At 44.0% G+C, this 16070-nt stretch overlaps 1 protein-coding gene across 6 annotated transcripts in view; it reads right to left on the reverse strand.

Moving 5' to 3' along the window:
• Positions 1-16070, reverse strand: part of LOC140118478 (uncharacterized) — a 197753-nt gene that overhangs the window by 119071 nt on the left and 62612 nt on the right. For 4 of the 6 annotated variants that reach the window (XR_011853202.1, XM_072136450.1, XM_072136448.1 and 1 more), the window contains exons 9-11: positions 13202-13370; positions 12808-12986; positions 4792-4881 (exon numbers count right to left, since the gene is read on the reverse strand). Coding sequence is in view for 5 of the 6 variants with exons in the window: in XM_072136450.1 (XP_071992551.1) it covers positions 4792-4881; positions 12808-12986; positions 13202-13370 (438 nt within the window). In the remaining variant the exon portion in view is untranslated. Of the gene's footprint in view, positions 1-4791; positions 4896-12807; positions 12987-13201; positions 13371-16070 lie in introns of all 6 variants that reach the window. The other 2 variants (XM_072136451.1, XM_072136449.1) reach the window with 2 other exon arrangements.

Raw genomic sequence — 16070 nt, forward strand, 5'->3', positions numbered from 1 at the left:
TGTGTGTGTGAATGAATTAATGTAGTAGGGATGTGTGTGTGGATATATAAATGTAGTAGAGCTGTGTGTGTGTGAATGGATTAATGTAGCAAAGCTGTGTCTGTGAATGGATTAATGTAGCAGAGTTGAATGGAAGTGTTGAATGGATTAATGTAGAAGAGCTGTGTGTGTGAATGGATTAATGTTACAGAGCTGTGTGTGTGAATAAATTAAATGTAGTAGAGCTCTGTGTGTGAATGGATAAATGTAGTAGAGTTGAGTGTGAATGGATAAATGTAGCGGAGCTGTGAATGGATTAATGTAGCAAAGCTGTGTCTGTGACTGGATTAATGTAGCAGAGCTGCATGTGTAAATGGATGTATGTAGCAGGGCTGTATGTGTAAATGGATGTATGTAGCAGAACTGTGAGTGAATGAATATATATGGCAAAGCTGTGTTTGAATGCATGTATGTAGCAGAGCACTTGTGAGTTAATAGATGGATGTAGCAGAGCTATGTGTCCTTACGCTTTCCCTGCCAAGGATGTACGAAAATTGGCAACTCTATGGCCAAGGATGTATGAAAAAAGTCCTGGATTCTAGGAGCCATAACTTTGGATCCCTGGCACCAAGAATCTCAGTTGTATGAATGGATGGTAAGAGCAGAGCTGTGTGTGAATGGATCTATGCAGCAGAAAACTTTAGATATGAATCTAAAATTGTGTTTCTAGGTGCCATGGATCCTGAGATATTTACATTTTAAGTATATAAATCACTCACAGTTGTCATTTTAATAGTTAATGTGGCAGATTTATCAAGCAGTCTGAAAGTCAGAATATTCCTAGTTGCCCAGGGCAACCAATCACAGCTCTCCATTAAAATATTCATGAGCACCGGTAAAATGGAAGCTGAGCTGTAATTGGTTGCCATGGGCAACTAAGAATATTCTGACTTTCAGACAGCTTGATAGAACTGCCCCAATATCTCCGGTTCCCTCACACTTAGAAAGACCATCCTAGATTAACGTAAAAGAGAAGATTTACCTGTTTCAGAAAAACTAAAATATGTTAGGTGCCAGGGATTCAAAGTTATAGCTGAAGTGTTCAACATAATTCCAAATGATTCCCCTGCCTCAACATGCTCATAAGTATTAAAAGAAAATAAGGCAAGCACAATACCTTAGTAATCTCAGTTCAGGTTTAAGAGTAGAGATAATTCCAATGTAATAGTTTTTCCCAGTAGACAGTATCTATTATTGTGATGATTCTTCTCATTGGAAGTACCCGGCCCCCACAGTAAAATATTCTGGCTTGGAACACACAACACGGGAATGTATAGTAAAACAATACTACACTAAATGGGATTCCTTAGTGAAGTCTCTATTAAATGGTATTTCAACTGTATTGTTCTTTTGTTCTTCCATTCTCTCATTACTTACTAATTTCACTTCCATTATTTCCCTCTGTGCTTTTTTAATCATTTCTGACCTTGTGTAACTTCTGTATCTTCAATATTAACCCTTTTAGTGATGATCTGAAATTATATTAATGCTATATGGATGATATAGTTATTTTATGGCAAGGTACTGTGAAATGATGGGAGGAATTTAAGGTCTATATGAATAATTATGATTGTAACCTGAACTTAACCTTTAATAGTAGTAAACAAAATATTAAATTTTTGGATCTCGAAATTATAAAGGAGAATAACAAGTTATATACCATATACTCAGGGCCACCTCTCAGAGAAGATTGCACAGCCCTGGGGCACTGGGCAGAACTGGGGTCTGATCCACTTCAGAAGCCCCTTACACGCCACGGTTGACCACTTTGTGCAAGGGGTTAACATTCACGATCGGAGGAAACCCCTTCACGTAACCTTGGAAATTACATATCATAGGGTGCATATTACCTGCAACATTGCTGACAGTTACCTGATAAATGTTTTCCCCTATTGACTTTCATTCAACAAAATATATGGCTGGAAAAAAGACGCAAGTCCAACCTTTAAGAATTACACTAATATTTTTTCCCCATAACCCGTGATATTTTTGCTCTCCAGAAAGGCATCCAGGCCCCTATTGAACTTGTACATAAGTCCGCCATAACAACCTCCTGCAGCAGAGAGTTCCACAGTCTCACTGCTCTCACTGTTCTCACTACGGGTGAACTTAAAGTTAAATGTTAAAATGATTTGGTTACCTAAAATTCTTTACAGCCTGCTGCAGGCCACGGTTTACATACCATGTCACTTTTTTGTAGGCCATACTCAAATCTGTTTACTTCTCCTGAGCTGCTTCTGTTTGGGGATGACGAGGGGGACTCCTCCATTGCTGTGCCAACGTCTCCTGTTTTGGAATAGGGTCCGCTTCCACTACTACACTGCTGGTTTTGATAATTTTACTCCCTAATGGCACAACCCTGCTCTCCCTGAACTCTTGTCTTTTCCCAATGGGGCTAGCTGGAGAGCCCATGGTGTTCTATTCATGGGAGATATTTGTTTGAGAGGTGTACTTCGGTATTTCCAACAGCTGAAAGATCCTTTTGCACTGTCAAACTCCTTTCACTTGCCATACCTCCAACTTAGGCATGCTAGCTCCAGGAGGATCCTCTATCATCTATTTAAGGAATTACTGCCATTACTGCCAGCTGCCTTTAAGCAGAGACTGGTCACTGGAAGGGCTCTTTGGGAGGGTGAGGTAGGTCCGTTACCGAATGAGGAGTGGAACATTGCCCTCTCTTCACCTAAACTAGTGTCCCCAGTCTGAGTGATCATATGTCCCTTTTTTCTCTTTATAATCACCTTCTAATATGACTGGTACTGCATGACTAACCCGTCTGTGCCTCTTTTGTGGCACACTTGTCTACCGCTGATCCCTTCAATAATTTTCATTGCCGATTCAAAAAAATCTTTTGTAGAATAAAAAAAAATTCTTAGTTTCACCACATTCGTACGCCTTTAACTATTTTGACTTGTATTCGTAGCTGGGATATGGAACAGGAATGCAGGCATGGGCTGGAGTATAGGCACGATGACCCACAACAAAGACAGGAACGCAGGAACGGACCAAAAGAGCAGGACACAGGAACGGACCACAGGAGCTAGACACAGGAACGGACCACTGGAGCTGGACCCCAGGATGGCAGGACCTCAGGATGGCAGGACCTTGGTAAACCAGGAACTCGTAGGAACACAGGAAGCATTGGAGACACCAGGAGCGTATGGGAACGCTGGAGACAACATGAGGCTTTCACTTCAGGGGAAATGGTTTGAAGATCCGGGGAGGAATGCTGGGAACTGCCGGATTATAAGGTGGAGTCGGATTAGCCAGCGCCAATCAGGAGGACGCTGGCCCTTTAAATCTTAAAGAGCCGGAGCACACGCGCCCTAGTGAGCGGGGACGCGTGCGGCCTATTCTTGCAGCAGGATCGCCTAGACAGGACCAGAGCAGAGCCAGGAGAGGTAAGTCCAGGCCAGGGGGTAACAGCGCCATAGGGAAGGGCATGGGTATACCCGCCATCCGTTCCATGTATCACGGATACGGCCGTGACACATTTGGGTGCGTTTTTTAATCATGGGGTTCGCTGCCAGAAATAACCACTTCTAATTTGATAGAGAGTGTGATACCTAACATAAAAGCCGGCTTCTCCCAGCATTCCCCACCGGATCTTCATGATAATATGCTTGCAATATTCCTGTGTATTTACCTCCCGTTGTGACCCCAGACCAGTTCACGTTTAGACTCCTCCGCCAGCCCTGATCTTCTGCTCTTCTGCCTCTGACCCTTTGCCGCCTGTCTCCACCTCCTGCCTGTCCCCAACAACAAACAAACTTCTGACTCGCCTTGGCTTCCACTGCGGACAAAGTCGCACCTGTGGAACGACCTGGTGGTACCATGCCGCAGCAAGTCCAACCCGCTTTGCAGCAGGCTCTGGTGAATACCGGGAGCCACTAAGATTCCGGTCCCAGGTGTCGGCTTGTGTAATCGCCCGCGGTGGTCCAGGGGTCCACTCCCTTTGAAGCCTGACAATAATAAACCAGGGGCACTTAATTTGCAACTTTTTAGGCCACTGGTGGATTTGTTGCATTTTTTCAACTTTTTCACCCACCCATCAAGGTTCATCAGTTTTCCAGTGTTTCACCACATTTATCTTTAAAATCAAGACCTTTAAAAAAAGTTGCAACACATTAACATGGTCTTCTCGATTAAAACACAGAATGGAAATGTCACTTCTCATCCTAAGTCCATCTACAGTACCTTCCGACACTTCTGCCTCAGCAAATTATTCTTGCACTCTTGCTTATGCTGTCCTTAGAAAAGGCTTTTGACACAGTCTTATGGCCATCTATTCAAAGTCTTGGAGTGCTATGGATTCGGACCAGATTTTGTAGCTGCCCTTAAACTTCTCTATGAGCAGCCTTTAGCGTACCTCAAGCTCCCTACACTTCACCCCACTCCCATCCCGATTGCCAGGGGTACATGACAGTGCTGCCCCTTATCACCAGAACTTTTTGCTCTGGCCACGGAACACCTGATATTCAGAGTTAAAAGACAATGCGCCATAACTACAAAGTTAGTTTTTTTGCAGATGACCTTTGGCTTTAAAATATAATCTAACTACATCACATACTTTGGAGTATGACTAATGATCCATTAATCAACCATATTTCGCTGAAACTTTAGCCCTTATAAAAAGCAATTCCAAACAGATTCAAACAACTGGTCTAAACCATCCCTTTCCTGGCTGGGCCATTTCCACACAATAAAAATGGTAACTTTACCAAGGTTTCTAGACATTTTTCGGTCACTTACCATTCCTGTCCCTGTGAAAACATTCAAACGTATCCACTCCCACATCTCTAAATCTGTATGGAACAGACTCCGTTCAGACAAAATATGTGGCTGTAAAAAAAAGCCTGCTAGAGTTTTACAACTGCAACTGTCAATGCCACCACATTTGAATTTTTTTTTCCAGCTTTCAGAACACAGTACTGGATATTAAATGTTACCGGGAGGAAATACAATTTGTCTAGCAGAAACCAAGCCCTCACATGGCTCTGTTAAATGAAGTTATGGCTTTTGGAATGCGAGAAGTGAAAAACCAAAATGCAAATATGAAAAATGGCCTGGTCTAGAAGGGTTGAAATCTTCAGAGAAGTAGAGTTTTCTCTGAAGACCCTGTGTAGAGGGAATGGACAAATACATATATATTACAAAAACAACACTGTTTGAGTTTTAGGTTGAACTTGTTGGACGGGGATCTAAAAGTGAACAAAGGAATGGAGATGGCAACCGGAAGTTGGTGCCTTATTGTCTCAGGATGTCTGCTAACAACTTGAGGGGATTTATCACTGCATCTACAGGCGAACATGGGGTGCCCCATGCCAGAACAGTAGCTGTAACCTTTGAACTTTTTTTTATAATAGACAACATCTAGGTCACTTTAGTTCAAAATCTTTAAAGAAAATAGTTTGAATATTGGGGGAATTGCATCACATTTACAACCAATTCACTTGAAAACAAATATTATTTACAGGAGGGAAAACTTTTAAATGACTAGATTCTACTGTTATTTTCAGTCTATGATTTACTATAAGATTGGGTAACAGATACAAATATTAACAGACATGCGAACACTCAGATGAAAAACTAAAAATTGGTAATTTTCTAGGGTGTTCATTAGAGATGAGCGAGCACTAAAATGCTCGGGTACTCGTTATTCGAGACGAACTTTTCCCGATGCTCGAGTGCTCGTCTCGAATAACGAGCCCCATTGAAGTCAATGGGAGACTCGAGCATTTTTCAAGGGGACCAAGGCTCTGCACAGGGAAGCTTGGCCAAACACCTGGGAACCTCAGAAAAGGATGGAAACACCACGGAAATGGACAGGAAACAGCAGGGGCAGCATGCATGGATGCCTCTGAGGCTGCTTAATCGCACCATTATGCCAAAATTATGGGCAACAGCATGGCCATGACAGAGTGACAGAATGAAGCTAGATAGCATCTAAAACATCCAATAATTGACCCTGACACTATAGGGGACGGCATGCAGAGGCAGCGGCAGGCTAGAGAGTGGCATGGTGACATACCCTAAATGGACTCAGGCTTCAAACCAATGGGTGGCAGAGAGGAACCAAAGGAGGTGAGCAAGAAGCGCTCAAATAATATCGGTACATGATAAAAGTTTGCCAGTATATTTTGTGGATTACACAGCAGGGTGGCGACAAAGTTAACATGGAAGCCATGAAAACAACCCAAAATTCTGCCTGACACAGCTCGTTTGATAAGGGGACCATGTATGGAGGCAGTGAACTAGTAGTAGATTAAAGGTGCTGCAGTTAAAACTATGTTAGTTGGATCTTGGCATGGAGCTGGCGCTCCGCTGCCAGGCGAGCTTTCGCCAATCCAAGCCCCTGTCTCTAGGCTACTCCCCAAACAGCACTTCTAAGAACCTTTTGTATAAGATCAAGTGTAGTAGCGTTCTTATAAGTTTAGGATATGGCGGGTGAGGGGAATGTAAACAGATGCACAAAAAGCGCTGAAATAATATTGGTAAATGATAAAAGTTTGCCAGTATATTTTGTGGATTACACAGCAGGGTGGCGACAAAGTTAACAAGTTTGATGTGGAATGCCCTGTAATAGCTCTTGGGCGGTGTGCCTTCTATCGCCTAGGCTCAGCAGTTTGAGAACCGCCTGCTGTCGCTTAGCGACGGCACTGCTGCTGTGCCTAGAGCTACCGACTGATGGCGCCATGCCCACGGATGGTAATTCGGAGGAGGAGGAGGAGGAGGAGGGGTGGGAGGAGGAGGAGGTATAGTAGGCCTTTGAGACCTGGACCGAGGTAGGCCCCGCAATCGTCTGCGTCGGCAGTATATGACCAGCCCCAGGGTCAGACTCGGTCCCAGCCTGCACCAAGTTAAGTGTAGTAGCGTTCTTATAAGTTTGGGATATGGCGGGTGAGGGGAATGTAAACAGATGCGCAAGAAGCGCTGAAATAATATCCCTAAATGGTAAAAGTTTGCCAGTATATTTTGTGGATAACACAGCAGGGTGGCGACAAAGTTAACAACTTTGATGTGGAATCCATGAAAACAACACAAATTTCTGCCTGACACACCTCGTTTGATAAGGGGACGATGTATGGAGGCAGCTATATGGACGACTTTTGGAGGTAGCAATGGAGACAACGTGTGGAGGCTGCTATGGAGACAATTTAATTTGGATAGTGCCTGTATGTGGCAGTCCAAAAAAGTTTTCAAACCAGAGGAGCAGGTAGGTGGCCCTCCAGAAAAATGAAATAGATTGAGTGCCTGTATGTGGCAGTCCAAAAAAGTTTTCAAACCAGAGGAGCAGGTAGGTGGCCCTCCAGAAAAATGGAATAGATTGAGTGCCTGTATGTGGCAGTCCAAAAAAGTTTTCAAACCAGAGGAGCAGGTAGGTGGCCCTCCAGAAAAATGAAATAGATTGAGTGCCTGTATGTGGCAGTCCAAAAAAGTTTTCAAACCAGAGGAGCAGGTAGGTGGCCCTCCAGAAAAATGGAATAGATTGAGTGCCTGTATGTGGCAGTCCAAAAAAGTTTTCAAACCAGAGGAGCAGGTAGGTGGCCCTCCAGAAAAATGAAATAGATTGAGTGCCTGTATGTGGCAGTCCAAAAAAGTTTTCAAACCAGAGGAGCAGGTAGGTGGCCCTCCAGAAAAATGGAATAGATTGAGTGCCTGTATGTGGCAGTCCAAAAAAGTTTTCAAACCAGAGGAGCAGGTAGGTGGCCCTCCAGAAAAATGGAATAGATTGAGTGCCTGTATGTGGCACTCCCAAAAATTGTTTAAAACAGAGGACCGGGTAGGTGGCCCTCCAGAAAAATTAAATGCATAAAGTACTATAGCTAGAGCCAGTGGGCCCTGTCAAAAAATAGCCAGTTTCCTCTGCTTTAGTGTACAAAGAGGAGGAGAAGGAGGAAAATGAGGAGGAGGAGGAGGAGTGCATAAATTATTCAGGTTGAGCTTCCTTCACCTGGTGGAGATTGGAAATTATGAGAAATCCAGGCTTTATTCATCTTAATAAGCATCAGCCTGTCAGCGCTGTCAGTCGACAGGCGTGTACGCTTATCGGTGATGATGCCACCAGCTGCACTGAAAACCCGCTCGGACAAGACGCTAGCGGCAGGGCAGGCAAGAACCTCCAAGGCGTACAGCGCCAGTTCGTGCCACATGTCCAGCTTTGAAACCCAGTAGTTGTAGGGAGCTGTGTGATCATTTAGGACGATGGTATGGTCAGCTACGTACTCCCTCACCATCTTTCTGTAAAGATCAGCCCTACTCTGCCGAGACTGGGGACAGGTGACAGTGTCTTGCTGGGGTGACATAAAGCTGGCAAAAGCCTTGTAAAGCGTACCCTTCCCAGTGCTGGACAAGCTGCCAGCTCGCCTACTCTCCCTCGCTACTTGTCCCGCAGAACTACGCACTCTGCCGCTAGCGCTGTCAGAAGGGAAATAGTGTTTCAGCTTGTGCACCAGGGCCTGCTGGTATTCATGCATTCTCACACTCCTTTCCTCTCCAGGGATGAGAGTGGAAAGATTTTGCTTGTACCGTGGGTCCAGGAGAGTGAATACCCAGTAATCGGTGCTGGAATAAATTCTTTGAACGCGAGGGTCACGGGATAGGCAGCCTAGCATGAAATCTGCCATATGCGCCTTGAGAGTCCCAACTCTCAAGAATTCACTCCCCTCACTGGCCTGACTGTCCATCTCCTCCTCCTCCAACTCCTCCAACTCCTCTTCTTCTGCCCATACACGCTGAACAGTGAAGGTCTGAGCAATGCTCCCCTCTTGTGTCTCGCCAACATTCTCCTCCTCTTCCTCCTCATCCTCCTCCACCTCCACCTCCTCCAATATGCGCTGAGAAACAGACCTAAGGGTGCTTTGGCTATCAACAAGGGAATCTTCTTCCCCCATCTCTTGTGACGAGCGCAAAGCTTCCGACTTCATGCTGATCAGAGAGTTTTTCAACAGGCCAAGCAGCGGGATGGTGAGGCTGATGATGGCGGCATCGCCACTGACCATCTGTGTTGACTCCTCAAAGTTACTCAGCACCTGACAGATATCAGACATCCACGTCCACTCCTCATTGTAGACTTGAGGAAGCTGACTGACCTGACTACCAGTTCTGGTGGAAGTTGACATCTGGCAGTCTACAATCGCTCTGCGCTGCTGGTAAACTCTGGATAACATGGTTAATGTTGAATTCCACCTCGTAGGCACGTCGCACAACAGTCGGTGAGCGGGCAGTTGGAGGCGGCGATGCGCTGCCCTGAGAGTGGCAGCATCTGTGCTGGACTTCCTGAAATGCGCACAGATGCGGCGCACCTTCGTGAGCAAATCAGACAGATTGGGGTATGTCTTGAGGAAACGCTGAACTATCAGATTTAACACATGGGCCAGGCATGGCACATGTGTCAGTCTGCCGAGTTGCAGAGCCGCCACCAGGTTACGGCCGTTGTCACACACAACCATGCCTGGCTTCAGGTTCAGCGGTGCAAGCCACAGATCAGTCTGTGCCATGATGCCCTATAATAGTTCTTGGGCGGTGTGCCTTTTATCGCCTAGGCTCAGCAGTTTGAGCACCGCCTGCTGTCGCTTAGCGACGGCACTGCTGCTGTGCCTAGAGCTAGCGACTGATGGCGCCATGCCCACGGATGGTAGTTTGGAGGAGGAGGTGGAGGAGGGGTGGGAGGAGGAGGAGGCATAGTAGGCCTGAAAGACCTGGATCGAGGTAGGCCCCGCAATCCTCGGCGTCGGCAGTATATGACCAGCCGCAGGGTCAGACTCGGTCTCAGCCTCCACCAAGTTAACCCAATGTGCCGTCAGCGATATATAGTGGCCCTGCCCGGCAGCACTCGTCCACGTGTCCGTGGTCAGGTGGACCTTGTCAGAAACGGCGTTGGTCAGGGCACGGATGATGTTGTCTGACACGTGCTGGTGCAGGGCTGGGACGGCACATCGGGAAAAGTAGTGGCGGCTGGGGACCGAATACCGAGGGGCAGCCGCCGCCATGAGGTTGCGAAAGGCCTCGGTCTCTACTAGCCTATAGGGCAGCATCTCCAGCCTAAGCAATCTGGAGATGTGGACATTAAGGGCTTGGGCATGCGGGTGGGTTGCACTATATTTCCGTTTCCGCTCCAGCGTCTGGGGTATGGAGAGCTGAACGCTGGTGGATGCTGTGGAGGATCGTGGAGGCGATGATGGGGTTTTTGTGCCAGGGTCCTGGGCAGGGGGCTGACTATCAGCTGACACAGGGGAAGGAGCAGTGGTGTGCACGGCCGGAGGTGAACGGGCTTGGTGCCACTGAGTGGGGTGTTTAGCATTCATATGCCTGCGCATACTGGTGGTAGTTAAGCTAGTAGTGGTAGAACCCCTGCTGATCCTGGTTTGGCAAAGGTTGCACACCACAGTCCGTCGGTCATCCGGTGTTTCCTTAAAGAACCTCCAGACTTCTGAAAATCTAGCCCTCGCCGCGGGAGCCCTCGCCACGGGAGCTTCACTACGTGACACATTTGGCGCTGATGCACCTGCTCTGGCCCTGCCTCTCCGTCTGGCCCCACCACTGCCTCTTCCAACCTGTTCTGGTCGAGGACTCTCCTCCGTCTCAGAAGCACTGTGTTCACCCGGCCTCTCAACCCAGCTTGGGTCTGTCACCTCATCATCCTCCGATCCCTCAGTCTGCTCCCCCCTCGGACTTCCTGCCCTGACAACAACTTCACCACTGTCTGTCAACCGTGTCTCCTCATCGTCGGACACCTCTTTACACACTTCTTCCACTACGTCAAGAAGGTCATCATCACCCACAGACTGCGACTGGTGGAAAACCTGGGCATCGGAAAATTGCTCAGCAGCAACCGGACAAGTGGTTTGTGACTGTGGGAAGGGTCCAGAAAACAGTTCCTCAGAGTATGCCGGTTCAAATGCCAAATTTTCATGGGAGGGGGCAGACTGGGGGGGGAGGAGGCTGAGGTGCAGGAGCTGGAGGAGTGCCGATTTCGGTGACATGGGTGGACTGCGTGGAAGACTGACTGGTGGACAAATTGCTCGAAGCATTGTCGGCAATCCACGACATCACCTGTTCGCACTGTTTTGGCCTCAACAGTGCTCTACCACGAGTCCCAGTAACTTCAGACATGAACCTAGGGAGTGTAGCTCTGCAGCGTTCCCCTGCTCCCTCATCAGCAGGTGGTGTCTCACCCCGCCCAGGACCACGGCCTCTGACCCCTGCAGTAGTTGGACGCCCATGTCCCCGCCCTCGTCCTCTACCCCTAGCCCTCGGGTTAAACATTTTGAAAATGAAAGTTATAACTTTAATTTTTTTTTAACTTTTTTTTGTTGTTTTGTGTTTTTTTTTTTTTTTTGTGTTTTTTAGTTTTTAAAACCAAACGATGCTATCCTATTGCTATGGCTATTTTCTAGCCAAGTATGAAAGCACACAGCTATGCCAGATGAGATGACGCTGAGTTATGAAAAAATAAACGTAAAATAAAAAGGAAATGGCAGACTGTGCCTGATTGAAATCCAACCCCTAATAAATTTTCCCACTTCGGTCTTTGCGATGGATATGTGCGTCACTAAGCGCTAAACACAACGGTCGCAAGTCTCACTACAAATTCCTCACAATTTGCTAGTAGATGCACTGCAGCAAGGACAGCCACCAGCAGATCAACCAGAAATAAAATATATATAACGCTATTGTAGGCGTAAGTAAGCCGTTTGGATTCTCCTTTGGCTATTTTCTAGCCAAGTATGAAAGCACACTGATGAGATGACGCTGAGTTATGAAAAAATAAACGTAAAATAAAAAGAAACTGGCAGACTGTGCCTAATTGAAATCCAACCCCTAATAAATTTTCCCACTTCGGTCTTTGTGATGGATATGTGCGTCACTAAGCGCTAAACACAGCGGTCGCAAGTCTCACTACAAATTCCTCACAATTTGGTAGTAGATGCACTGCAGCAAGGACAGCCACCAGCAGATCAACCAGAAATAAAATATATATAACGCTATTGTAGGCGTAAGTAAGCCGTTTGGATTCTCCTTTGGCTATTTTCTAGCCAAGTATGAAAGCACACTGATGAGATGACGCTGAGTTATGAAAAAATAAACGTAAAATAAAAAGTAAATGGCAGACTGTGCCTAATTGAAATCAAACCCCTAATAAATTTTCCCACTTTGGTGTTTGAGGTGGATATGTGTGTCACTAAGAGCTAAACACAACGGTAGCAAGTCCCCCTGCAAATTCCTCACAATATGGTACTAGCTGCAAATAAAAAAAAAAAAAAAGTATAACATTATTGTAGCCCTAAGAAGGGCTGTTGGGTTCTTGTAGAATCACTCCTGCCTAACAGTAAGCTAATAGAACACCCTAACGCTTTCCCTGACCAGCAGCAGCTCTCTCCCTAGCGGCATCCAGACACAGAATGATCCGAGCAGCGCGGGCAGCGGCTAGTCTATCCCAGGGTCACCTGATCTGGCCAGCCAACCACTGCTATCGACGTGTAAGGGTACCACGTCATGCTGGGTGGAGTGCAGAGTCTCCTGGCTTGTGATTGGCTCTGTTTCTGGCCGCCAAAAAGCAAAACGGCGGGAGCTGCCATTTTCTCGAGCGGGCGAAGTATTCGTCCGAGCAACGAGCAGTTTCGAGTACGCTAATGCTCGAACGAGCATCAAGCTCGGACGAGTATGTTCGCTCATCTCTAGTGTTCATGTCTCCTTTGCTTTAATTTAGAGAGCTACTGTATAATAAAAGATAACTGAATCTTTGATAAGATAAAAAGTTCATACTTTTGGGTTGAAAGTCACATTCCTCTGAAAACTATGTTGAAGATGATTAAACAGTTCCATATCCTCTGTTTGCAGGGTAGCCATAACTCGTTCAGCCATTGCAAAAATTTCCAACCATGAAGGGAATATATTTTTAATCAGAAGATGTAGATACATGAATAATTCATATGGGTGTTCATCTGAAATAAGAAAAATATTTTCCCCTTTAAAGCCAAAGGACATTGTTACAGCCACAAAATTAGACATTTTTTTTAGTTTTGTGCATGCATATTTGTGAATGATCCCCTAAAAAACTGCTTTGTTTGACAGTCAGGTCATCTAAGTAACTTAATGCAACAAAAAATAAAAATGAAATAAAGCATGTTAACTGGATTTCACATTCATTATGATGTACCTGTAGTTGGTGTTTTCCTGAATGCGATTTGAAAAGGAAACAGCCAGTGGATTAGATATGGCTCATATAAACCATTATAAACGTAAAGAATATTTAATGATTTGCTGGATTCCTGAATCATGTCTTCATCTGTTGCAAATGGACACATAGATGGAGTATTGTCAAATTTCTGTTATAAAGAAAAAATAACTAATTATGACTATACTCTGTACATTCAGCACTTTCAAAAATACCAAAAATAATCTTTAATATAAATGCAAATATACACACATTTTGAAGGCAGAGTTTCCTGGGTTGTTTTGGAAAATGTAATGTAGATTTGTATCATGTTAGTCAGAGAAAGCAGTAAAAGAGTGACAAAATATGGCAAAACCTTTTTTAGACTAAAAGAGTATAACTGATGCTGAGCTATCGAGAATACCGGTTCTCTTTGTCAGACATGATGCTATGCATGAAACTATGCAGTAATCATCAAAGTATATTAACCCCTTAGTGACCACCCATACTGATTTCTCCGTTGGTCACTATGGGGCCTCAGGCTAGGCCGACCCTGCTCTAACAGTCCGATACGGCTGTTAACCCATTAGATTCTGTGGTCAATGCCACTGGATAGATACATGGTTATTGTAGTGCATTAGTATGAACTAGTGATCACATGATCACTAGTTCATATAGTAGTATTTTAAAAATAAAAAAGTTAAAAAAGCCACAAAAAATAACAAATTAATAAAAATGATAAATACAATTTATAAAAATGTCCCCAAAGCTCCTAACACATATAAAACAATAAATAACAAAAAAAGTGGAAAGAAGTTTAAAAAAAACACATGTTAGGTATCACCGCATCTAAATAGGTCCAACCTATAATGATATAAAAATGGTTATTCCCGGAAGTTACCCCATAACAGAAAAATGTGCTCAAATGTTGACACTTTTTTGCTGTTTCGCAACACATAAAAAACATAATAAAAAGTGATCTAAAAGGTTGCATAGTCCCTAAAATGGTAGCAATGAAAACGTCAGATCGTCCTGGAAAAAATAACACCTTAGCCATCTCCATACTGCTAAGTATGAAAAAGTTATTGGAGTCAGAATATGGTAAAGGTAATAATTTTTTGGTACATAAGTTTTAAATTTTTGGTAAAATCTATTAACACCTAATAAAAGCTATAAAAAATTGATATCCCTGTGATCATACGAAACCAAAGAATATATTAGAGATGCCATTTGGAATGTACAGTGAAAGACGTAAAAACACAGCCCACAAGAAAATGGCACAAATGCGGTTTCTTGTCAATTTTACCGCTTGTTGAATTGTATTTCCCATTACAAGAGATGAAATATAAAATACTGTCACTAGGAAGTACAATTTGTTACGCAGAAAATGAGCCAAAATACAGCTCTGTACATGGAAAAATAAAAAAGTTATTGATTTTTGAAAGTAGGGAGAGATAAACAGAACAAAATGGAAAAAGCCACAAGGGACAAGGATTTAAAATGCCCCTAAATCACATGATAAAAAGTTGACAAATTCTTTGAAATAAAGGTTTGTGGTACCTTAAGCCACATTCACATGTCCCATTTTGGTTACGTTTGAAAATGCAATGCAGAGGCTCCACTTGTGATAACATATTTTAGTAAAATTGTGTTTTAAACACATTAACTAAATGTAAAGTAAATGCAATCTTACCTCAACATGTGATCGCAGGTGGAGCCTTTGGATTGTGTTTCAAAATGCAACCAGAATTCCGTGTGTAAATGTGTCCCTAGGGGCTCTACAAACACGTCATGGCACCTCAAAACTATTCTGCCCTACAAACATCCAATGGCTCCTTCCCTTCTGTGCTTTGGCATGTGTCCTGACAGTGGGTTATATCCACATATGGGGTATCCTCTTAACCAGAAAAAATGCACAATATGACTTTTTAATTTTTCTGCGTACAGATCTGTGTGAGGGCTTATTTTGTGTGTAACAAATTTTACTTCTCTGTGGCATTATTTATTATTCCATGGCGAGTACTGGGAAGAAGGAAAAAAATTCCAAATGTGGAAAAACTGGAAAAAAAAACGTGTTTGCTTCCGTTCTTGTGGGCTTAGTTTTTACGACTCTCACTGTGTGCTCCAAATAACACCTCTACTTTATTCTTTGGTTTGGAACGATCACAGTGATACCAAATTTATACAGGTTTTATTGTATTTTAATACATTTTCAAAAGTTAAATTAATCTGTATGAAAAAGAAACATTTTTTTGCCATCTTCTGATGCTAATAACTTTTTCATACTTCGGTGCAGGGAGCTGTGTGAGGTGATATTTTTTGAGAAATGAGACAACGTTTTCATTGATACCATTTTGAGGACTGTGCAACATTTTGATCACTTTTTATTCCATTTCTTATGATGGCAAAAAATGGCGTAAAAGTCGCATTTCGGACATTTCGTTGCTATTTTCCGTTATGGGGGTCACGCCGGCAATAACCATTTTTATATTTTGATAGATCAGGCATTTTGAGACGCAGCGATACCTATTGTGTCTGTGATGTTTACTGTTTATTACATTTCATGTCAGTTCTAGGGAAAGGTGGGTGATTTGAACTTTTTGGTTTTTAACTTTTTTTTTTATTATTTAAAAAAATTTTTTTTTTACTATTTTTTAGACCCTCTAGGGTATTTTAATCCTAGATGTTCTGATGGTTTCTACCATGCACTGCAATACTACTGTAAGTGAATGGCATTTTTGCACAGTATTCATTACAATGAGCCACTGGCTCATTGCAATGAATCTGCAGAAACCATGCAGCCTCAGGTGTGACAAAGACCCGAGGCTGTTACAGCATCCTTTTGCCGCCGCCCCCCCTACATGGTTTGCTG

The sequence above is a fragment of the Engystomops pustulosus genome, chromosome 2 (assembly GCF_040894005.1).
Source record: "Engystomops pustulosus chromosome 2, aEngPut4.maternal, whole genome shotgun sequence".
Classification (NCBI taxonomy): Eukaryota; Metazoa; Chordata; class Amphibia; order Anura; family Leptodactylidae; genus Engystomops; species Engystomops pustulosus.